This window comes from Psammomys obesus, unplaced genomic scaffold (genome assembly GCF_907164565.1).
Source record: "Psammomys obesus unplaced genomic scaffold, mPsaObe1.curated_primary_1811, whole genome shotgun sequence".
In the NCBI taxonomy this organism is placed as follows: domain Eukaryota; kingdom Metazoa; phylum Chordata; class Mammalia; order Rodentia; family Muridae; genus Psammomys; species Psammomys obesus.
The window spans coordinates 221,043-246,728 of NW_026590120.1; the positions used below are offsets into that span (position 1 = coordinate 221,043).

A 25,686-nucleotide genomic window follows, 5' to 3' on the forward strand; every position below is an offset into this window, starting at 1 on the left:
AAAAAAGGAAGGGGAGGAAGAGGAGAGAAGGAAGGAAGAGAAGGCTAGAAGGGGACTCAGATTCATTGGTTTGACAAAAAGTGAGGAATTTGAAAAGATTAGTCCTATTTAAGAAATCGAGAATCACTTCTCAGCCTTCTATCTAAAATCAGTAGAAGACGGATGAATAGCTACCTTATCCCTATAATTAAAAGCTTACACCCGAGGCAAGACACACTTCAGAAGACAGGACACTCTTGAAATACAGAATTTTATTTAAAAACTGTTTAAAGTAGAAAAAAACCCTGTCAAGAAAAACCAGGTGAAAAAATGGGTTCCCAATAAAATGGAATTTGGGGGCAACAGAAGTCTAAAAGGCCACAAAGGAGAAATAGCACCACTGTCAATTGAACAATGGCTAGTTACTTGCTTTTTTTTTTTTTTTTGGCATTGTTAATCACTGAATCTGGATTTCCTCTGAATTCCACAGAGCATGCACTACATAACAATCTGTCATAAAATACCTGTTTTCTACACACAGCATAAGACAAGCTACCACCAGGAACAAATCAATACAAACACATGAGGGGTTGAACAATCTCAGTAGTGGGTAACATACATCTTGCAAAATTCTGCCAAACAAAGGAACTGAATGAGCTGTGGGCAAAGCAAATGAGGGAGAATTAAGGAAAGAAGTATTTTAAATATTAATATTTCAGTCTTGGTACTGTATATTCTAAAATTTAAAAAAAAAACCATTTTAACATTTAGTAACACACTAGAGAGTTTATCTCCAAAGAGATTAGTGCACTGGCAAAGCATTCGGGTGACAATGGGAGCTGTGAACAGCAGGCACCAAGCACCCTAGCCTCACAGAGCCCAAGGTGACGCTGGCCTTCACTGATCACTCCTTTGCCAGACGTCCAGCATGAACTTGCAGCACGATCACCTGCCTGCTGTATTTACAACGCTCAGCAGCAAACTTAAGGAGCCAGAGGAGTTCCCAGAGGTGAAGGGGAGCAGAGAACGTGTTAAATGTAAACTTAAAAGACAGTACAACAGGACTCAACGCCCATTCAAATCCCAGAGATGTGGGCAGGTCCCAGAAACACAATACATAGGAACTTAGGGGGCAGTTTGAAAACTTCAGAGGGATGCTCAACAGAAGCTGAGCTCTTCGTCTCAGGCATTGCAGACCCCTCTATTCACCCAAGCAACCAGGCTGCTTGCTTTTATAGCAGGGATGCAACTAGTCAATGACACCAAATGGCTTTACAGAACTTTTCAAACTTCCCTTCTGAGCCAAAGACTACATCTGTGAGATTCAAGCAGCCTTGAAAGGCCAGCGACAGCAGGTTCCAAAGAGTCTAAAGTCTGGCTCTTCCTTCCCAGATACAACGTCAGACACATAAAATCTCCTGTCATGTTACATTTTATATTTTGAAATATGGAAGCATATTTTAAATACTCTTAAGGCATTTATTTATTAATTCGTTCTCTGCCAAAATTTCACATTAGTTTAAAGTTCAATTCAGTCTTTACATTTCTCTGAGGTTTGTCACCTCATGTATTATAAAACCCCCTTCTCCATCAGTCAGTGTGACCAGCATCCACATAAAGAGCCCCATGTTGGCCTTTCTGTTCCTCTGGTGAACCAACTAGATGTTAATACTGCTCTGCTACAAGGCAACAGCTCCTAACTCAAACTCCTCTGAAAAGGTGAGACTTCTGCAAAGTGCACTTTGAAGAAGAGGTACTTTTTGCTTATGAAAAGAAACCAGTGAGTTCTCTAAGAATAAGAAAAGGGTATTTAACAGTTAAGCACATGATTTGGAGTGAAGACATCAGATGTTGCCCTGCTGGTCCAGGCTGCTTAATACTCTTCTTGTTCCTCCTGCGGGCCCCCTTCATCGGGTATCACAAAGCCTTCCTGAAACCGGAAAAAGAAAAGGGAGGAAAGCTATTAATCAAAACAGTGCCTTGCCTCACTGACCTCACAATTTAAGCCTCTCCTTATAGGCAGTTCTTCCTGTCTCCTACACAAGTCCAGGAGTGGTGGTTCACAACTGTAATACCAACCCTTGGTAGGCTAAGGTAGGTGGATGGCCATGAGGCTGAGGCCAGTCTGTGGCTACAGACTAGAGTTCCAGGGTAGCCAAGGTTGAATGAGACCTTACTACCTCAAAAACTCCTGACAGAGCTCCAGCAGCAGAGCACTTAACTGTATACAGACAAACTGGATTCAATCCCCAGTTGCATAAGAGAGAAACATAAAAAGTCAATGACATGTAAGCAGGCAGAGTAACATACACATGTAATCCCAAAACTCAGGATGTGCAAACAGGAGTTCAAGGTCATCCTTGGCTACATAGTGAGTTCAATCCCAACCTAGGTTATGATACCCTTGATCAAAATCAAAAACCTGAAGTTGCTCATCAAGGTCAGTGTTCTAACCTGAATGCAGTGGCTCACACCTGTAATTCTAACACTTCAAGAGGCTGAAGCAGGAGAACTGCTAAATTCAAGGTCAGCCTGTGCTATCTAAAAAACAAAAATCTTAGTATTGTGACGTTATTAGCTCTGCCTTCAGGCATCTTTGTTACGCTGAATGCCATTATTGAACCAAAGTACCTTCAACAGCAGGAAAGGGCTGGTCCAATGTCAATGACGGCTGGAAAGCCAACAGCATGGCAAACTTAAGACTTGTGGCCCCTCCCCCAGCTCAACGCTGGCAGACAGCATGGAGTGACCACACTGCTCTTTCATAAAAACACGTCTATATTTTTCTTTTTAACTAAATCTGTATAGTTTAAATTAGTTAAGATGTACTTCCACTGAAAGACCAAAGACTCCTATATCTTTTTTTTTTCATAACTGAACACAATGAAAATCTTAAGGATTTAGCACACAAATTAGCAGCTTTTCAGTCATCCATCTTAATCCTCCAAAATCCCAAAGATATGTTTAGAAAACTATTTCATCTATTATTACACAGACCTTGTGAGCTATGTGCAATTACAAATACTGTTAAACAGTGGACACAGCTAGGTATCAAATCCTACACCTAGGGGGAAGAAAATCAGTCTTCTCTGATGAACTAACATCATGATTAAAGGCTATGTAATAATGATGGATCCAAAGAAAACCACAAAGGGAGTCAGTCAGGCAAGCTCCTGGGAGGGAGGAGCAAAGGCATACCCTGGCAGCTATGGACACAAACATCAAGGATCAAGGGCATAACTGGAGTCCTTATAATGGCAAAAATACCTCTAGCTGGAATGGTCAAGCCACAAGGGTGAGGTGGCAAAAACTATAAAAGCTGGGCAAGCCAGCCACTTCCTGAGTTTACTGTTCCCTCAAGCAAAGACACAGACCTAGAGAAGGCATTCTTTGGCTAACTTGGAGGGAGTAAAAGATGAAATTTTTTGATGAACCCTACACTGGGTACCAGCACAAAGTGAACTAAAATCAACAAGGTTCATTTTTTTCTTAGGAGGTAGAATGGAAAGAAACTCTCTTCAGGTAAACACGTACATCTGTGGCATAAAGAATATCTACAATTCTCTGCAGTACAGGGTCATTTTCCCCCTCATTCTCCTGGCAAATCAGTTCAATGTTCCTTAGCTTTCCGAAGTAGAAGTCTCGCTCCTTCTCCAAGTCTTCAACAGTAAGCTTCAATACTTTAACCTGTACAAGATATTGACAACATTGAGCACTGGTGAAACAATAAAATATTCAACCCAAAATGAGGTGTTCTTTGATCAAAATAAAACATAAGCAAAAATCCAGTTCAGTTTAATGTCAACTTTCTTCAGCCTTAGATAAATAATATATACTAGTTCATGGCCACCTTGACTGTGAGTACCCAAGAATGGGCAGACTGCAAGACTACATGGTAGAGCTTGGCGCAGTGGTACATGCCCTGAAGCCCAGCGCTCAGGAGGCAGCGGCGGGCTGATCTCTGTGAGTTTGAGTCCATCCTGGTCTACATAGGGAGTTCAAGGGCTACACAGACAAACCTTGTCTCAAAAAACAAACTAGATAGAGAGATAGGTAGGTAGATAACACACACACCTTAAATTATTAAGGAGCTTTTCACTGAGATGGGATCAAAAAGGGAAACAAATGAAAACCTCCTCCTCAATTTCCCATTCAGCACCAAAAATAGGCTAGGATGTCAGATGCAAATCCTAATTACACTGTTCATCTGTAAATCCTCACAAGGTTGCCAAAAAACTGTAATGTAAAGCATTTTGTGTGTGGCATAAGCAACTATAAAAATATTAGGTAGTTTCTATATTTCTGACCACTTTTACGCTCTTGTATCTTTCTCTCCAACTGCTTCCTTTAACACAGTGATTCTCACCCTTCCTAATGCAGTGGTAACTGTGGTACCTATATAGTGGTAACCCCCACCATAAAATTATTTTTATTGCTACTTCATGACTATAATTTTGCTACTGTTATGAATCGTAATTTCAATATTTTGGGAGACAGAGGTCAAAGGGGTTGTGACCCACAGGTTAAGAACCACTGCTCTTAAATTTTAGGGGAGTTTCCTTTTTCTTACTCATTTCTTATTTCTCACAAGCCAAAAAGTTCTAATCAATGTGACCTTTTAAAGAACAGTGGAGCATCTACTCCAGACTTCAAGAGTATCTTTTGTTTATTGTCATTTATCTCAATGGAGTTTGTACCAAACACCATTCCACACAACTCAATTACTGTGAGCAAAGTGTTAGCTCCCGCCAGATTACAGATTACAGATTACATCTGTAATCTCAGCATTTTAGAAGCAGATGTTACAGCAGCATGGCCATGAGTTAAAGGCCAACCTAGACTGCATGTTAAGACCCTGTCTCAAGAGGAAAAAAACAACAAAAACATCCACAGTATCAGGCCCACCCCACACATAAGGTGTTTAGTCCAGAAGCTGACTGATAAGCATAAGGGAAGTAATGGCAGAACTGGTCTCGGTTCCTCTGTGCTCATCTTGATGGAGACTGTCTAGATGGTCCTGCGGGATGCAGGGTCTACTGAGCCATGTGGCCTCGGCTGACCACTCTTTACTCTCTTGTATTTTTTCCTCTGAAGTTTTAGGGAAGCCTGCTTTTCCTCCAGGACTCCACACTTCACAGCAGCAGTGCCCAGTAGGGACTGAGTCAAAATAATCACCCACAAGCAATAAACAAATGAAGGATTGATACAAAGAGGAACAACAGCCCCCATTTTGTTTTTCTGATCTACTGCCCCTCACTGAACTGTGAGGAACAGAACAGAGGAGCAGCAGGTCTTTCCTAGCACTTTCATTCTCAAGCTCCAGAAAGCAGCTCTGCATTGTCTTTTATTCTCTGAATCCCACAGAACTTGAGGGCATTCCAAAGAGGGTCCAGAACTAACTGTGATCCACTTTGACCCACACTGAGAATATAACTGCCTGTAACTCCAGCAAGAGTCAGACACACTGACACACACATAAAAGTCAATGAATCTTTTTTTAAGTTAATTTCCAGACAGACATAGGTTTCTGTGGCACTAGGAAAGCCTGACCCCTGTTCTACTCCACAGCTCATGGCCCATGCTGCAGCTGAAGACTCACACATGTCAAGAGGTCAAATCTGAGCAGGCGAACAGAGAGGCCCTGCCCTCCTGAGTGAAGCAAAGAACCCACAGTGACAATGTGAACAACACAAGAGGTAACAACTCAATTGGTACCTGCTGCATCAGCTCAGCTGCTTCATCGTCCCCATTGCCCACACCAGGATTCTTTCGCACCATCCCTGGGCCAGCCTTAGGAGCTGCAGTAGTTCTCTGTGTTGCAATGGGTCTCTGTGGAGCTGAGAGAAGACTAACCATGTTAGGAGAAATTTCAAAAGCAGGCAAAAATGCACAAAAAGCAAGAAGTCTGTGATCAACTACTTTCCACAGAAAAGTCAGCAAAGGGATTGAAGCCAGCCCAGATACAAACAGCACAATACCCCAACCCACATTTGCCCAAAATGGTTCTTATCCTGACATTAGACTCAAGTAACAATTTTAGCAGGCTCCTTCATGCTGGGGATAGTCCTCCAGTGAGATCCTCACTCTGCTGCAGTGAACTGTCTGCTCAAAAGTGCAATCACTCTGTTACACACAATGATGGACCTTAACCCACAGGCAAGGCAACCCACAAGCAGTGCATCAAAAGCAAACCTTCTACCAAGAGCAAGTCTCAATCCCAGCTGGTACTGGAGTACTCTGTTCCCTATCTGGAAAACGAGATTCCTCTAACTCATCACCTAAGACTCACTGGATTCGGTAAGGGAAGGAGCTCACAAGAGCTAGAGTGGAGCCTGCCTTTACCACTGTAACTTCAGAGCTGACCTTTTAGATATCTACAGGGTCAGGAGAAAAACCACCTCAGTAACTAAGAGTTACAGATCCCTCAGTGTTTACAGCCAAAGGCAGACAAAGCAGTGACCCAAGTTAACATAACTAAAAATGGCTACGCTTCAAGATAAATGGACATTTGTCACCTTAGCTAATCATGCTGCAATTATTCTGTGAGACAGAGATACTATGCCAGGCTTAGAAATAGCTCATCTTCCTAGTACCCAAAATCTATAGCTACAGACCTTTTTGTCCACAGTCATAGGTGTTTCCTTTGGGTGGCACTTTCTGGTACTTCTTAACCTGAACATCTAAAATTTTCTACACCCACAATTACCTACATAGTTGCCATTCTTAACTGCTAAAGAATAAAAAGAACACAGTGAGAATTTTGTAATTTGGGTTTCTTTAAAAACCACAGAAATGTTATGGGAATATGGTTTCATTTTAATCCCAGGTGTGGGGATATTAGGCTGCTTCACAGCAGGTGACTATAATTTGCCTCATGCTCTGGCAGAAGCATGGTTTTGCCAGCTGCAGATGGTTTCTGCAGGTGTGTAATGTTTGGAATTCTGGGAACTTTTCAGAGGACATATAAATGCTATAGCCCTGAGAGATGAGGGGTTGGTGGTGGTGGCCAGTTGGTGATCGGATGTTATTGGTTGAAGTTTGTCAAGTACTTATATACAAAGAATCAAGAAAAAGAAATTGGATATCCTGACAGTAAACATCAAACTTACCCCAAGGAACTAAATGACCCTAATCAGCAGGAAGTCTAACAATAACATCACCCCTTTCCTCTCTATCCTTTTACCCACAAAGTAGTAAAAAGTTCAGCTACAACTGCTCCTCCAGAGGACCTGATTCAGTTCCCAACACCTACATGGTAGCTCTAATTCCACCACCTCTAATTCCAGTTCCAGAGAATCTAACACCCTCTTCTGGCCTCTGAGGACACCAGGCACATTATGTGATACAAACAGATACAAACTAAACACCCATACACATAAAATTTTTTTAATTTGTTTTTAGGTTAAAACGGTAAAATGTGTAATGTGTCAATTCTTTCTCAATAAAGCTCTTCAAACAAAAACTCTACAAGCAGGAGGAACAAAGTTCAAGGTCATCCTTGGCTACACTGTGAATTCAAGGTCCACCTGGGCCAGAGCCCAGCCTCAAAAAAAGACCTCCATCTTTAGCAGGGAGTGTTGGCTCACAACAAATGCCCATGTTCTATGAATATACTACTAAAAAGACACCTTGGGAAAACAAACAAGCCCAAACATTCTCAAGAGACGCTCTACAAACCACTTCCCTTCCCTACTAGACCCTGCAAGCAGCAAAGCCACAGCAGCTCTTGCACTAAATCTCCATGAAGGAAGCCAGAATCAGGCACAGAAGGCTGGCCTACAGACTAAAGGCATAATGATGCAGACAGCCTAGAGATTCCCTGAAAGATTGAGAAAACTCTTGAGTTCCCAAACTTCAGACCTAACTGTAACTTAGCTTCTTGGGTGTTTATAAAAATGCCTCAATTTCCCACGTAACTGATGCTATCTTATGTGAGCTAGCATAAGGAAATTCTATTACATCCAACAAAAAGCCCTTAGGTAAAACAGCTCACTCACCCACGCCAGAGGCAAGTGTTAACTTCCCACTTTACAGGGGAGGAAGACCTCAAGGAAAGGGTGAAGAGGCTCCAACAGAGCCGCAGAGCACAGGCATGTATCTGCCACATGCCAGAATCCACCACCCTATCAGAAGCACAGGACAGGCCTATGGCTACTCAAAACTCCTTACTCAGGACTACAGCACAGTTCTGTATGGAGCACCTATGTCAAGCACCACTAATTTTTTTTTTTTTTTTAAATAAAAACTTCTGGTTCAGTGTTGAGTAAGTGGAATTACTAGAAACAGCCTCATGGTTCTGTTTACCTGCAGTGCTGGAGCCGAGAGGTTTCTTCGGTTTACTCAGAGCTGGAGCGACAAGAGAAGGAGCCACTGCAGTTTCTTGACCTTGTCTGGCAGCTACAGGGTCATACTCTTTTCCATCATAATTTGCATCAAAAAACTTCTTGAACCATTGAACAAATTCGAAATTGTCCTGAAATTTTCCTTTTACTAATTTATCCACAGGAATTATCTGCAGAGAAAAGTCAAAACCATTCAGAACAAAGCAGGGGGCTTTGGCTAACATCAAACCTGTTCACTCATCAAAAACAAAAACAATCAAAAAAAAAAAAAAAAACCCCACAAAACTCTGCCAAAAGGAGAAAATATCTTAGAGATTTTGCTGCTAAGATCAGTTCGCCTTCAATACAGTACCAATTCGTAGCCAGTTCTCCAAACTCCTGAAAAGAAACCTTGAACAAAAAGGAACAAGGACCAGATATGGTTCAGTGCCTGCCTGGCATGCACAGGCCTTATACTGAATCCTCTACACCACAGAGGAACTAGTCTCACCACAGTCATATGTACATATCAAGACACAATGAAGGGTAGCACGTTCACTGTACCATAAAGAGAAATTCCCTGGCTTAGTACAATGGCACACATCTGTGAACACTCTGGGAGCCGAGACAAGAGTATGTCAAACTCAAGCTTAGTCTACACCACATAGTAAGACTCTATCTAAAAAGGGGTGGGAGGGACTAGAGAGATGGCTCATCTGTTAAAAGCAATGGCTGCTCTTCCAGAAGACACGAGTTCAATTCCAAGCACCCACACTGCAGCTCACAACTGTTTGCAACTCCAGTTCCAGGGAATCTGACACCCTTACACAGACTATACAAACAGCAATGCACATAAAATAAAAATTAACAAACTATTAGAAAGTGGGAAGAGAGGTAAAGGAAAAGCAAAGAAAGGAGAGGAAAGAAGGGTAAAAACAAGTCAAGGTACAGAATCAAGTACAGTATATTTTATAGACGTAAATCTAGAAATTAAAATAGTTAGCCCTCAGACTAGTAGAGACTAAATAATACTTAAAACACGAGTCTGCTCCAGAGCCAGTGAGATGGTTCGGCGGGTAGAGGTGCTGTCACACAGGCACATACACACACGCACTTGTGTGCATGCAGTTCTCTTCTCCACTCCTCTCCTCTCTCCCCTTTCTCCCAATAAAATATAATAAAAGGGAATTTTAGGGCTGGAGAGATCACTGAATGATTGAAGGCACTTGTTGCTCTTGCAGAGGACCCGGGTTTGGTTCCTAACACCCAAATGGTGGCTCACTACCACTTCCAACTCCAGGGGATCCAACCCCCTCTTTCTGCCCTCCACAGACACCAGGCACATACATGATATAATACATATTAATGCAAGCAAAACATTCATATACATAGAATAAATCTTTTAAAATAAATTTTATTCACTAGTTCAGATTACAGGTTGACTGCCCCAGACTGTTACTAAATTCAGAAAATAAAGAAAGAAGACAGTGAAGGAAGCAGGGGTGGGAGGGTAGAGAAAACCAGGTTCCCTGTAATCATGTTAACTAAAAACAAGAGGTAACATAAATTGGAAACAGAAAACGTCAAACATTACTTTAAAACAGCCAGACAGAGTACCTCACATCTGTAATCCTGAGTGCAGGAGGCTGAGGCAGAAATATCACCATGAATTCAAAGCCAGCCTGGGCTACACAATAAGTTCAAGGCTAGCCTTTGGTAAACAGACTTCCAAAAATAAATTTTAAAAGGGCCAGCAAGGCTAGGTAGGGTAGCACATGCCTTTAATCCCAGTACTTGAAAGGTAGAGAAAGGCAGATCTCTGTGCATTTAAGGCCAGCATGGTCTACATAATTCCAGAATAGTCGGGACTATATATATAGACTCTGTCTCAAAAAGACAGAGTGTCTTTGCTCAATGGGCAAAGACACGTGCTGCCAAACCTAATGCTCTGATTTCCCCTCTACTTCACCCCCGTGTCCTCAGATCTACAAATGCACTTGCATATGTACGTGTACACACATACACACCTTTTTATAAAATATAACTAAAAATTAAAGTATCTTAAATATAAGAAAGTAACCCAAACAAAAAAATAAAGTTTACTTACTTTGTCAACACCCATTCTCTTGAAACCTGCTTGTAGTATTTTGAAGTTCTGAATATATTCATGCTCTAGCTTAGCTTGAAATTTCACTTTCTTCAAGGCAATGGAGCCAGGGAAGAGCATGTCCATAAACTGACAGTATGCTGCCCCTGAATCAATAATAACACAAAACAAAAACAATAAATTATATGTCACCGAGTGCCACTTTTTTCCTCCAGACAAAAATCTCTCTACGCAGCCCTGGCTAGCCTGGAACTTCCTATGTAGACCAGGCTGGCCTTGGACTCACAGAGATCTACCTGCCTGTGCCTCCTTAAAGGTGTGCACCATTATGAGCACTGTAAATGCCACTAGCGGAAAAGCATGGTCATCCACATCTATTTAAACCAAATACAATTTTATTAAAGACTGGTCTCATGTAGTTTAGGCTAGGCTCAAACTCAATGGAGCCAAGAATAATCTGTAATTTCTGATCCTCCTGCCTCCACTCCCTGAGTGCTGAGATTTCTAAGCATGAGACAACACACCCTATTGTATGTATGAAGCTCAGGGCTTGTGTATTCTAGGCAAGTCCTCTACATTCCCAGGCCCCAATTTTAAAATTTTATATATTTTAAATTTTAAAATTTATACAGTGGACCATAGATAGCAAAAAAGATGGGGCCACCGAAACAGCTCAGTAGTTAAGAACATGTACAGCTCTTGCAGTGGGCCCCAGTTTAGTTCCCAATACCAGACATTTCTCATCTCAAGTGCACTGATGTTCAACCTGGTTCAGTCCAGGGTATTCTTGAAAAATCCTAGCCAATATTCACTTTACCCTACAGCACACATCTGTAATCCCACAACTCAGGAAACTCAAAAAGGTGGATCTGGAGTTCAAGGCCAACCAAAACTCAGAAAAGGCCAGATTTAACATAATCTCTAATCCCATCATTCCTACAACAGGTGGGAAGGGGTCACAGGGACTCTCCTGGAAGCTGAGGGCCCAACAAGCCTGTAGTACATCAAGTGACAGAAAAGAGAGAGCCCTGCCTCAACAAGGTAGAAGAGAAACAACTCAAAACCTATTCTCTGACCTCCACATGTACTCCATGTACTCCATGGCTCACCAGAAGCCCTCACATCCATACATCACACACAAAATAAATAAATAAATCTAGCCCTTTAACATTAACGTACACAAAACACACATGGCCATTAAAAGTGAGTGTTTAGGCTTCAAAGAGCACATCTTAAATGATAAATAAAATGCGCAGAGAGGGCTTGGGGTCATTAATGCAAACCTTAAAATTAAAGCTCAATTTTTTTTTCTTCCGAGACATGGTTTCTCTGTGTAGCCATGGCTAGTCTAGAACTCACTTTGTAGACCGGGCTGACCTCGAACTCAGTGATTAAAAGCGTGCTTCATCACACCTAGCTAAGTTCAAAATATTTTAACAAGGGAAAACATTATTTTGATTTTTAAAACAGTAAACAGAACTATATAACCAGTATTTGCTTTTGTTTGTATATTACCTTTCCAGTATGAGGGGCGAGAAACTGGAAACACTACACAGCAATCCACCAACAGAAGGAATTAATAGCACTGCCCACTAGACACAGGGTAGCAAAAGCAACTCCTGGCTCTTTCTGGACAAAACCAAGCCTGCTGTCAAAATCATTATGTGAGGTGTCAAAATCAGTGTGTGAAGACAATTCCTTCTTTGATGGTATCTGCAATATACCTAACTGGCTAGTGCTCCAAAGCTGATACCTGAGAGAACACAGGGTGCTCTTGAATTAACCTGCCCGTGTCACCCAAGTTCTCCTGACCCTCTCTCATTTCCAGAGCCAAGTAAAGGCTCCTTAGTCTGTGTGCAGACAGGCAGCACTTCACAGCCAGCAGCACATTACCAGAGCAAGACCCCAGCTTTGTACTTTTAGAGAAAAATCTATGCCTCCCTTCTAAAGACTGCACTTGGTGATCTCTGGTCTTTTTGATCCACTGCTTATTGGCAGTTCGATAAGAAAGAGTGAGACCCAGTACTAAAGGGCCTTACACACACACAGAGCTGAGAAGCTTTCCCTTCTCTGACTATAATTCCTTAGAAACAGTCTGCACAGCTTATCCTATGTGATCTCAAGCTACAAGTGAGAGCTGCTTTCAAAACGCCAATGTGAAATACAATGCAACCACCTAACACACCAAGAACCATCCCACGCAGCTTTCAAGAGGACAACTGACAATGAATAGAAGTTTACTAACACATTAGTTAAATGTCTTGCACTCAATACTTTCCACTAAGGAGCAATACCTTGTGTAGGATAAGAATAGTGACAGGAGCTAAGAAAAGTGGAAATACTTCACAGAGTTTTGGTGAAACAGTCATTATTACTAATTATATACAATTAGATTTGTTCAATTCTCTTCCAAATGCTTCTTTTAAAATGCAACACATACCATGCGTAATTAATCTCATATGCATAATGATATATAGGCCATCCCAACACATAAGAAGCAGAAGCAGGAGAATGACCACAAGTTCCAGGCCAACTACCCTTTGCTACAAAATAAAATTTAGTCTTAAAAAATATATATGGTAGGTTGGGAGGGGGCACTAGAGAGATGGCACAGTAACTAAGAGCACTGGCTGCTCTTTCAGAGGACTCGCTTCCCAGCACCAACACCAAGCAGCTCACACGCATCTGTAACTCTGGCTCCAGGGATCCAAACATCCTCCTAGCCTTCATGAGCATCCATGCACCCATGACACAACACACAAACATCAGGTTCAAAGGCAAGCTCTGCAATGTCTAAGCTATGTCCCATGGGCAATCTCATCTTTAAAATGAAGAGATCTCTTTTCGCCTCCAGGGTCTGACACACAACACTATTACAGGGGACCCTGACAACAGCCAAGCTGGTGAGCCAGGACTCCTGCCCCAGTTCACAGCTGAGAAAATAGTACCAGAAGACCATCAAAAAAATTCACCCAAGGTCACATGGCTCACAACAGACTAAAGGCCTCTTCATGCCATGACGTGTCCATGACAGCTCCCTGCCTAAATAAGAGAGCCTGGGGCCAGATTGGGACATGCACAACTTATCTACACAGGAAGAGAAGCAGCTTCCAATTAAGTGAGAAATATTCTGGACTGTCTTTATACAGAAAAAAATTTTAGGGAACAACTGCTGGTAAGAAAGCAGTCTCCAATGAAAAGGAAGATGACCTCACCCCCACATTACTCATAAATCACGGGGCAAACAAGTGCTTTAAAAGACTTCAAAAAATGATGGCACAGCAATGAAAGCTGAGAAAATGAACAGGAGATAAAGGACAGTAGAACAAATTAAGGCAACCTATTTTATAACAAAATAAGGCTAATAAATAAAAGCCATTCTTGGGGACCACTAGTTACTTTATTTATTCTTCATGAATCGCCTACCTCTGGACAAGAGGGTGAGTTAAAGACGGACTGAGAAATTTAGGAAGCCACTGTCTCAAATGAGAGAGACCAAGTCTGAGATGAAATAACAACGGTAAAAACACAGAAAGAAACTGCATATAGCTTTCAAAATAAGGACTTCTGAGTTACTGGCTAACAGTGGAAAATATCACATGAAAAGCTGGAACATATGACATATACATACAGAAGGTGACAAAAAGAAAAGTTCCAATAGTCATATCCTCTGAATAACGGGACCCCCCTAGGATCCCTTCTTCCTACCACTTTCCTACACATTGTCCAATGCTCATACACAAACATGGTTTGTTCTTGTTTTAACTTACTGTCTCTATAGCGAATTGTAGCTTTGATGAAACTGGCCCTGAAATGGCAAGTACTAGACTTGGTCTTGTTCTTCTTTGGAATATGAAACATAGCTGATGAATTAATATAAAAATAGCTGGCTGGGGTACCATTCAGTGGTAAAGCACTGCCTAGCATATATGAGGTTCTGTGTTCAATCTCCAGCAACAAAAAAATAAAAAGTTACACAAGAACAGCATTAAAGTTCTGTGTCATTGGATAAACCTGAACTGTGGCTGCATGAGCACTGGGAAGCTGGGCCCTGGTCGCAATCTCGGCAAAAGGCAGTGGACATGCAGAAGCATGCTCTGGGTAAGCACAGTTCAGAAAAAAGTATTCATTTAGTCACTTCTGAGACAGAGCCCCATATATCCCACACTGGCCTCAAATTCACTAAGCAACCAAAACAAAACCCTGATCATCTGATCACCCTGCTGGCGTGATCCCGTATCTAGGTTCATGCAGCCGTGGAAATTAAACCAGCATTCTGTGCGTGCTAAGCAGTACTCGATCAACTGAGCCACACCTCCCAGCACTCAGCAGGGGTAAAGCTAAAAGAAACTATAATCTCTCTGTGGCTCCATACGGAGGCCTATGCAAACCCTAAGGCCACAAGTACTTTGAAAAAGTGGTCTAGTGAGCAAGGCACAGTGGATTATGCCTTTATTCCCAGCACCCAGGAGGCAAAGGCAGGTGGATTTCTGAGCTCAAGGCCAGCCTGGTCTACAAAGCAAGTTCCAGGACAGCCAGGGCTACAGAGGAACCCTGTCTTAAAACACAAACACAAACACACACACACACACACAAAGGAGGGAGGTTGTGCAGTAGAGGTCTCTTACCTGAACACAACTGTTCTATCTTTGTCAGATTCAGCTGCAGAGATTCATTGATCCAGGCCAGCATGTCATGTCGACTCAGGTTGTCACTGGTGACTGAGGTCGAGTACACATTCACTGCCATCTTCTGCAACATGCAATGAAAGCAAGAAAGCTGTTACAGTAAGCATGAAAGTGAGGGCAAAGCAGTTCCCAGTATCACCGAGAACAAACCTGTACGAATATTCAATTTTAAGTGTAGCCTTCTTCCCTAAAAAATGAAACCAGACACTAAGATTCCAGTCATAAGCCAGAGTTCCATGCATAAAATGACCTGAAATAAACTGCCCCAAACCAGCCAGTCCCATGTTAATAAGACTGATACACAATGACAAGTCACAAAGGACACTAAGGGGTCAGGACGTACTTCATGAAGGGAGGCTGGTGCACAGACAAGAACATTCTGCTCAAAAACACTAGTCCAAGGGCTGTAGAGAGCATGCGCTCTGCAGGCTTGATGCCTGGGCTCAATCCTCAACACCACAAAAAATAAGCAGCACAGGTGGGTATGGTGGCAGCATAGCTGAACTCAGGTGGCTAAAGCAGGAGAACCTCAAGTTCCAGGCCAGCACGAGCTACAAAGTAAGAGCTTGTCTCAAGTCATCATCAGCAACACACAAACCAAGAGCGAGGACACTGCTCACCAGCAGAGTGCTTTGCTTGCCGAGTGTGCACCTACGTACCAAGCCCTGGCCCAATCCCTAGTAATCCCTATCTGCTTTCAGTCTTCAATAACCTGGTACATTACATAAGTGAGGTCAAGCGACGATCTCTCAAAGTCCTTAGCATCTACTATTCTTTGCTGCACACCCTGCAAACTAGAGAGTACCTGAGTGGCAACGAAGCATGAGGTCTTTCAAAGGTATTTGTTTTTGAACTGACAATCCTCTTTAAGGGCTCACTTCACTCTTTATTCCAGGGGTGAAGAAAAGGAAGCCCTGAATATTTACAGCCAAGACTGCCCAGCCCTATTTTCACATTTCTCAGAAAATGCTGCCCCTCACCTTTCTGGACAGACTTTTGAAATAATGTCTTTTTTTGTTGGGGGTTGGTCTGATGCTTGGTTTTTGATTACTGGCCCTCAAGATCCAGTGTAAACCTGCCTAAGACATTATACCTGATTGGTTGATTAAAGAGCCTAAAACCTGGGCAGGGCAGAATGGGGTAGGCGTGGCTAAGGTTCCAGGGCTTTGTGTTCAGGAGAATCATGTGGAAAGAGACTGGACAGACAGGAAGAAAGGAGGAAGGAGGAGCCCAGGATGGGTTAGTGTGGAGAAGGAACCACGTGAGCCAGGAGGAAGAACTCAGAGGATGGCATGAATGGAGAAAACACCAAGGTGAAAAATATAAGCAAGTATTTATAGGATTATGGAAGGAAGGCAGCTCAGATATAAATGGTTAAAGCAGATGGCATGGGATTCAGGCTGGGAGGCGAATGCTAAGGTTACTGAGGTAGCAGAGGTGGGAATATCTGCCCAGCCCAGGGTAAATAAGGCAACTATAAACTCTAACAGGTGTTTGTGTCTTACTTGACTATGACAGTGGGTTAAATAATACCACCGTGATAATCATAGGGCAAATAATAAACATTATTTAGCCCAACATCATTTTTATTTCCAGCAATACTTTTTATTTTGGGATGCAGGTCTTGCCATGTTGCCTCAAACTTCTAGGCTTATGTTATCCTCTTGCCTCAGGTGTGGGAGCAGTTGGGACTACATGCAGCAATATTATATTCAACTATAAATCTCATGCTCATGAGTTCCTGTTCAGTCATTCCCTCACGCTTTGTACTTTTTGTTTGTGGTTTTTGCGTGCACATATATGCATCTGTGTGGTGCATGTGTGTGGTTTTCAAAGGAAAACTTAAAGGAGTTGGTTCTCTCCTTCTATCATATAGTTCCCAGGGCACAAATTCATTTCCTTAGGCTTGGTGGCAAGCTGAGCCATTTCACCAGCCCCAACAGTAGGTTTTACAGTTACTCTATCACCTAAAACTGTCCTCATTCCCTGAGACAGGACCCTTGCCAACGGAGAGAGGGATGGAATTCACAGCAAGTTTTACAACAGCCGTGAGAACCCAACCCTTAGTTCTCTTGGAACGCTTCACTCCTCCACCTAGTAACTGGTATGCGAGGGGCTCTTCCCACACTCGCCTACTGCATGGAGCTGCTCCATTTCTCCATTTCTAAGCTTCGCAGACCACATTTCGGCCAGGATGCAACTGGAGGACCTGGGCTTGAACATGAGTGTATCCCATTAGCTGTGACTTTGGACAAGTTACTGACTCCATCTACGTCAGCTCTAAATGAACACAACCATCTAAAACAGATCTCAGAGAGCAATACAAAATAAGGAACTGGCAGCATATCATATCAGAGCTGGCATATCAAACATAAGCCATAGGAATAAATGGGGTTGAGGGCAGAAACCGCCTCTTTAATGATATCTTCAGTGCTAAGAACTGTGCCTGATATCTGCTGCCAACACCTCTCAAGATCCCCTGCAAGCCCTTAAATTAGTCTGTCTCAATCTGTTCCTACATGGCAGCCAAAAAGACTTTCCTGAATCACAAACCACATTAGGTATTTCTCTCCTGTTTAAAAAAATCTCTGAATGATCAAGTCAAATGCATACTGCATGCAGAATGCTATTACCAAGTACTAATGAGAGCCATCCAAACAGAAGGACATAATCCCAGGCTGAGCATTTCTATCTTGGATATACGTGTACTCACTAGGTATTGTGTGTCTCACGCTACCATAAAATGAAAACAGTTGGCAAAGCCACATGTGTCTCCCGACCACACCCCAGCTCAGAAAAGGTTAATGGCACTTCATCATCATGTAATTTCAAACTCTCTCATTAGCAGTACATTAATACCAGGTCTCATGTGCTCCACAAACTCTGGGGCCACTAAATACATGGGATTAGGCACCCTGTGGATGTGCAATAAACATCCACTCACTCAACCAATTAACTGGCTCTTCTAGGCAGTCAAAACAGAGACATGCTCTCTGAGCTATGCTCTTTCTCACTCTTCCAGGTAAAGATGTTTGAGCCACGGTTGACCTAGCACTCAAGAAGCTGAGGCCCACAGCCCACTCCAAGTTCAGGACCAGCGTGGGCCACACAGGGCATTCTAGGCCAGCCTAGGCTACAGAGTAAGATCCTGTCTCAAAAAAGTAACAAAAATGGCCACTGCTTAGCCTCAAGACCCTTGAGTTTGATACACACCCACCATTTTAGGGCTCTCTGAGCTAAGGGTACAACCATCTCTTCAAGACAATGTGACTATTAAATGATACTACAACCACAATGAAAAATCCTCTACCACCTCCTCAAGTATCCTTCTCCCTTCAGTGACTCTCTTAGAAGTCTTCCTAACTCATTCTCTTCTGCTTTTCACACAGTAGGTCATAAACTAGCTCTATAGCTAGATGACCTTGAATTTCTCATTCTCCTGCCTGTACCTCCCAGGTCTAACGACTTCAGGCATTTGGCACCACACTTGACTCCCCAAGTAAGAATCCGAGTGAACACCCCTAACAGAAAAACACACCTCCCAAGCTTCTATATGCTGGCACTCTGACATCACAACAAAAGGCACATCTTTATGAAATACAGTTTCTAGACGGGGGAGGCGGGGAGAAGGGGTAGCACAGGTTATGACTTGAGTTGAGTTACTTACTGGGCAACGTAAGGCAAGTCATTTCACTACCTAAAGTCTCATACTTGCCTCTGTAAGAGGATGATGATCAGGGAGGGTAGCTCAGTGACACAGCACTTGCCTAACGTGGAGGGTTGGGGAACTGGAGTCAACTGCCAGCACCACAAAGAAAACAAAACACAACACAGGGCAAAGAAAGAAAATGACGATAGCATCTCAAGACAATGTGACTATTAAATGACACTACGATACATCAGGCCTTTAACGTGATGCCTTATGCACAGACAAATGCCCATTAAAGAGCTATCTTGATTTATGCTCTTCAAGACATCCCATCACAGGCAGACATCAGGCCCAGCTTAACTTCCCTCAATGGGCCTCCAGATCCTCATCTTCAAGCTGCAGAGGTCAGCCTGTACCCTGAAGTACTGGTATCAACCTTTTATAGTAATTACAGAAATTATCTTGGCCATGTATTCATTTTCTTGCTTCCTAGCTCTCTACCCGCAAAGCAGACTCCTAGAAAGCATGTCTTTGCCTGTCTACTCCCTGATGCAAACCGGGCCTAGCATCTACTAGGCCACCCGCTGGCCGCCTTACTTTTGCCAGACACCACGCTGAGACCATCCTACTGTCACCCTTTTACAGATGAGGAAACTGTGGCACAGGGAGGAGCTGGAGCGCCTGCCTAGGGTCGTACTCTGTGGTTCTACCCCGCAGACCAACTCCCACCGACCTTGCAACGACTGCTCCTACACCGACGATCCCCACCTCGCCCCTTGAGCGCGCGCCCGCGCACACGCTCCGGGCCCAGCCGCACTGCCGGGACCTCGCTGGTCACCACTAAGCAGCCCCCCACTTCCGGCCCACGCCCCGCCCCCGGGACAACGGAGCGCGCGCCCACACACACAGGCCGCGCGCCGGGTCCCGGTCCCGCCCTTCTCCCCCACCACCCGCGCGGCGCCGCGCCGCGCCGCTCACGAGGGCCACCTCCCGTGAGTTCCCGACTGCTGCCGCCGCCCGGGCCGCCCAGCCGCCTCACCGGCTCTCAGGGGACCCGCGTCCGCTGTCCGCGCGCCCGGCTCCGGTTCCGTCTTCGTCTCGTTCAAACCGTCGGACCCCGCCCGCCCGCGCGCAATGACCTCACACGCACCCCGCCGTGACGCGCCGACGCACCGGCTCGTCGCCGCCCGCCCGGCCTTTTATAGAGACTGACTGGCCCGCGAGCCGGAGGCGGGGCCGAGCCCTTGATCGACAGCTGGGGTGCCCAGGGGCGGGGAGCAAGCCTGTCGGACACGTGGTCCGTTGCAACCAATGAGGTGTGAGTCTTCTCAGGAGGCGGGGTCCAGTTGCCCATTCTGGTTTACTGTAGCCGAGAAGAGAATTTGTTTGGCCAGAGTGGGTTATTGGATGGGGTCGGGAGGCAGCTTAGTTGATTGAGTGCTCGCCCAGCATGCATGAATCCTGGGTTCGGTCCCCAACACCACAGAAACCGACTGTGATGGAGCACACCTGTCTTTCCAACAAATCGTTTTGTCATCCAGACTCTCAGGGAGCTCAGCCTGGAGTGCTGAGACCCCGTCTCAGAAAGAAAAGAAGCGAGCATAATGGGCCACTCCTATACACTTGGACGGGAAAGAGAATCCCCGTAAATTCAAGGCCAGCTTGGTCTACACAGTAGCAGGTCAGCCGGAGCTACACAGCGAGATCCGGTCTCCAAAAGAGAAAAAGGGGCCGTCGAAAAATGCTTCAGCAGGTGCATACCCCAAAACCTGACGAGTTCGATCGCCAGGACCCGCTGATAAAACGTGAGAGCCGACTCCTGCCAGTTGTCCTCTGACTTCCACATACATGCGGTGCCACTCGCATGCCTACACGCACACAAATAAGCCCACAAATAAATGTAAACAAAAAAATTAAAAATTAAAGATGGATTAGCCTGATGTGGCGGTGTAAACCTTTTTAATACCAGGACTCAGTAGGTAGAGGTAAGTGAATCTGAGTTCAAGGCCAACCAGAGAACTACAGAGTGAGAATTTTTCTAAAAAAAAAAGGGGGGGAGGATATTTGATAGGCACTTTTTTTGTTTTGTTTTGTTTTGTTTTTCCGAGACAGGGTTTCTCCATGTGGCTTTGGCTGTCCTGGACCCACCTTGTAGACCAGGCTGGCCTTGAACTCACAGAGATTTGCCTGCCTCTGCCTCCTTGAATCCTGGGATTACAGGTGTGCACCACCTTGCCCAGCTGGTAGGCATCTATCTTACTTAGGATTACTATTACTGCGATGAAACATGACCAAAGCAACTTGGAGAGGAAAATATTTATTTGGTGTACACTTCCATATCACTATTCATCATGGAAGGAACTCAAACCAAGCAGGAAACTAGAGGCAGGAGCTAATGCAGAGGCCATGGAAGAGTGCTACTTAGAAAGCCATGAATGGTGGCTTTCTCCTCATGGCTTGCTCAGCCTGCTTTCTTATAAAACCCAGGACAACCAGCCCAGAGGTGGCCCCACCCACAATGGGCTGTTGAGACTCTCCCATCAATGACTAATTAAGAAATTCTCTGCAGGTTTGCCTACAAACCGCTTTTATAGGGACGTTTTCTTAATTGATGACTTTAGCTTGTGTCAAGTTGATATAAAACTAGCCAGCACAGCACCTTAATAAAAAAAAAAAAAGGTCACCTTGCCAGCAGTGGTGATGCAGGCCTTTAATGCCAGCACTTGATAAGCAGAGGCAGGCAGATCTCTATGAGTTTGAGGCCAGCTTGGTCTACAGAGTGAGTTCCAGGACAGCCATGGCTATACAAAGAAACCCTGTCTCGAAGGGAAAAAAAAGTCACCTCATAGGAGCACTTGTAATATGCAGTTTATTCTTAGCACTTCAGAAGAAGTTTTCTTTTTATGCCTTCATCCTCTGCCTTCCCATGGAGACGCTTTTCTATTCTAGCTCCAGACTGTGTCTCAGTGTTTGTTTGTAGTGCCTTGATGAAAGGATGAACAACAGCACTTCACAGCAAAGAAAGCAGGCTCAGAGAAGCCAGTTGACTTGCCCAGCATCACAGAGTTGGACCCAGGACTCAGAATGGTTTCTTTGTCTCAATACTACTTATTTATAAACCTCATAATTTTTTGAGACAGGGTCTAATATAGCCCAGACTAGTCTCCAACTTCCTACGTAGCTGAGGGTAACCTTGAACTTCTGAGCCTCCTGTTGCTGCTTTCCAAATGCTGGAATTACAGGCCTGTACCACCATGCCTGGCTGCCAGCATTTATTTTCCCTGACCAAACAGGCACTAGGCATTTGTTGGTGACCTCCTAAAGTTTCTACCCTGGCAAAGGAGGCAAAGCAGACACATCCGTGACTCGAGTCTTGGTTTACTCAACAGATCAGATTCAGGGCTAGGCAAAGGTAGCGAGTGTATAGCAATATAGTATATGCTTGCACTGTGTGCACAGGTGCCCAGAAAGTCTGGGCTTAGTCCCAGTTGCAGAAGCCAAGGGGATTCTTCTAAGAATGGCTAGGAATCTCACAAGGTAACAGTGGATGACTTACTGGTGATCGCCCTGCCTGCACCGCCTGAGTGAATACAGTTTTGTACCAGCATTTTATGTGATACTGGGATCAAACCTAGGGCTTTGGGCATGCTAACCTGCTAACCTGCACTGCATTCCCAACCTGCATACTGCTGTTTTCCATGGTGAATAGAACTCCAACCATACCACAAGAGACTTGACTTCACTTTGCAGCATGGGAAGACATGGTCCCAAAAGTTGAGTCATTACCCTTATAAAAGGGTTAATATAGGGAAATACAAGCAAGAGGAAACAGCAGAGCATGATGTGATGTCAGAACTTAGGGAATCAGGAGAACCAGAAACCCCAAGCACAGCCTAGACAATGTGAGACTCTCAAAAAAAAAAAAAAAAACTATTATAATGAACTATTATAATTATCAATGACAATAATTTATCTAAAATATTTGTAAATGCTTTGGGGCAAGATTGATAATGCCATTTTACGTATGACGTCATATCCTAAGTAGCAAAGCTAGTAATCTGGATTTAAACCCTACCTCTGCTAGGTGTTATGGATATAAACATGTTTTCATTTTGGTCCTTGGTGTGGGATATGGGACTGATTCAGATGGTCCACAGCAGCAGACTATTTGCCTCATGCGGGCTCTGAGAGGAGCTCTTTGTCAACTTCAGATAGTTTAAATCTGAGAACTCTGGAGAGAGAATAAATGCCAGAGCCCAGAGAGTGAGGAGCTCCAGGAAAGAACAAGGCTGCTCCTGCTTCCCCCTTGCTGCTCCTGGTTGCTGTTATGAGTCAAGAAGTTGGACATCTCCTGCAAGGAGGATTGGACTAGCTCCAATGAACCCAACGACCCTAGCCAGCAGGAAGCAGCTAAGAAAACTGTGCTCATTCTCCCACTAACCCTTTCTCTCTCCTACCTGGTGTTGGGGTATTGGAAGGGATTGGGGTGGAGTAGGGAGAAAAAGATAAAAGAACTGTAAATAAAACAGGTCTGTTTTCTTTTAAAGTATGCCTACAGCTAGGAGTTGAAATGAGATAGGTCCTGGCTGGGGTCATAGATTAACATTAGAGGAGTTGTCTAACGTGCACGGGGCCTGGGTTTCCTCTGCAGCAACACTGGGAGAAAACAGACCTGGGTAAATTTTCTCTGCTATGCACTTTGTTTTTGTGCATGCATGTTTGTATGTGTGCCCGCGTCCGTGCATGTGCACCTGCAGGTAGGGAGTCCCAGGGATGATGTCAAGTGTCTTCCTCTGTTACTCTTCACCTCATGTACTGACACAGGGTCTCTCACCTTAATCTAGAGAGCACCAGTCCTCCAGTCTAGCCAGCCGGCGTGCTCTGGTGATCCCTGTCTCTGCTTCCCATGTGCTGAGATTACAGATAGGCTGCTGTGCCCACCTGGCCTTTTTGTGGGTGCCAAGGATCCAAGCACTGGTCCTCATGCATGGGTGGCAGGCACTTCACTCTAGCCCTGTGTAAAGTCCTTAGCACCTAGCACACAGTAATTGCCCAGTAAGTTTAAGGCCTGAGTCTTTTCACTTCATGTCAATTATCAGGTTGTGCAACTTCATCATTTCATACTCAGCAGGTCATTGTTTGAGATATAAGAACGGTCAGTGGAGGGGTGATAGCAGTGGGAAAGGTCAGTAGTACTTTGAGATTGTGCACACCTGGAATCCTAGCACTTGGGAACTGAGGCTGGGGGACTATGAGTTCTAGACCAGCCTGGGCTTCACAGCAATAACCTCTTGTCTGGGGTTGGGTGGTGTGGGGATGCTTCTAGTTCAGGAATGAAGTATAGACTCAGTTCTAGAAGCACAGGGAGTCTCAGGAGGTTTCTGAATCATCAGAGCTTCTAAAATAAAACTCACCTACACTTCATGACAGTTCCCATAGAGAAGAGAGGAGCTCATGGCTTGACCAGTTCACCATTGTGGTGGTTTGAACAGGAATGGGCCCCCATAGGTTCATGTGTTTGAATGCTCGGCTATGGGGAGTGGCACTATTAGGAGGTGTGGCCTTATTGGAAGACGTAGCCTTGTTAGAGGAAGTATGTCACTGTCGAGGCAGGCTTTGGGGTCTTACATGCTCAAGCCATGCCCAGTGTGGCACACGGTCTCCTGCTGCCTGCAGATCACAATGTAGAACTCTTGCTCCTCCAATCCCACATCTGCCTATACACTGCCATGCTTCCCACCATAATGATATTAGACTGAACCTCTGAAACTGTAAGCCAGCCCCAATTAAATGTGTTTCTTTTTAAGCATTGCCTTGGTCAAAGCAATACAATTCGAACTAAGACAACCATTAATCCTTGTGACAATTTTATTAGATTTAGAGTCAACTAGGAGAATCTAGGCCTGGCTGTGAGGATTGCAAAATTGCCAAGCAGTCTAACTGAGGAAGGAAGACCCATGCTGATGGGGACCTTCCCATTGGCTGGAGTCCTGGACTAAACCACACAGAGGGAAAGGAGATAAGCTGAGTGCTGGCATTCCCCTTTCTCCGTTTCCTCTGCCACTGGGATATAAACACTGCCACACACACACCTCCACGGAGAGGCCTGTCACCATGCTATCCTGACATGCCTGATGAACTTGCTCACAGTGACAACAAAAGTAGCTACTACACCAAGCTTATTTTCATCTTGTTAAGTTTTGATCAGAAAATAAGTGGAAAATAGAATTTCATCTTGTCAGAGAGATGGTTTGGGAAACTGAGTATGTTGACTCCAGCCTCTAATCCCAGCACTTTGGAGCTGAAAAGAAGAGGATCACAATTTCAATGTCAATAATGCGCACACACACACACACACACACACACACACACACCATCACATTTTTGTTCCTGTTGCTTCAGGTGGAGTCAGAGTCCCTCTATGATAGCCCCTGAAAGGAATTCACTCTGTAGACCATGCTGGCTTTTATATCACAGAAATTATTCCTGCCTCTGCCAAGATCAAAAGGGCCAAGATTACAGGCTATCATGATGCATTACATATAGAGTCTTCAAGACCCACACTCGGTCAAAAAACAGGTACTGGGGACATAGCACCATTTGTAAAGTGCTTGATATGCAAGCACAAGGACCTGAGTTCAGATCCCCAGCATGCACATAAAAGTTGGGCGTGGCAGGAAGAACCAGGAAGAACCTATAACCCCAGCACTGGGGAGGTAGAATCAGGAGCGCACGCACACACACACACACACACACACACACACACACACACATACACAATGGGTATTGATCTAAAAATTGATAACAGGGCAGAGCATTCCTACAGAATGTTTCTCTGTAGGAGTTTGAGCAATGAGCATTTAGGGACTTTGTATAAAATATCCCTGCAGCTTTATTTTAAGTCTAAAATTATTTTAAAACTTCAAGTTTTGGGGGCCAGTG

The 25,686-nt window shown here is 44.2% G+C and overlaps 1 protein-coding gene across 2 annotated transcripts; it reads right to left on the reverse strand.

Annotated features, from left to right (window-relative positions):
• Positions 1-231: 231 nt before the first annotated feature.
• On the reverse strand, positions 232-19,911 carry Mapre1 (microtubule associated protein RP/EB family member 1). 2 transcript variants are annotated; one of them, XM_055606590.1, is made up of 7 exons: positions 19,784-19,911; positions 15,036-15,159; positions 10,408-10,553; positions 8,284-8,491; positions 5,695-5,816; positions 3,514-3,666; positions 232-1,909 (listed from the first exon to the last, which is right to left on the reverse strand). In XM_055606590.1, the coding sequence occupies exons 2-7, from the start codon at positions 15,154-15,156 to the stop codon at positions 1,853-1,855; spliced, it is 807 nt and encodes a 268-aa protein (XP_055462565.1). In that variant the 5' UTR covers positions 15,157-15,159; positions 19,784-19,911; the 3' UTR covers positions 232-1,852. The 2 variants fall into 2 exon arrangements, with proteins under 2 accessions (XP_055462565.1, XP_055462567.1); XM_055606592.1 differs by lacking the exon at positions 19,784-19,911 and adding an exon at positions 19,478-19,571.
• Between the last annotated feature and the right edge of the window lie 5,775 nt (positions 19,912-25,686).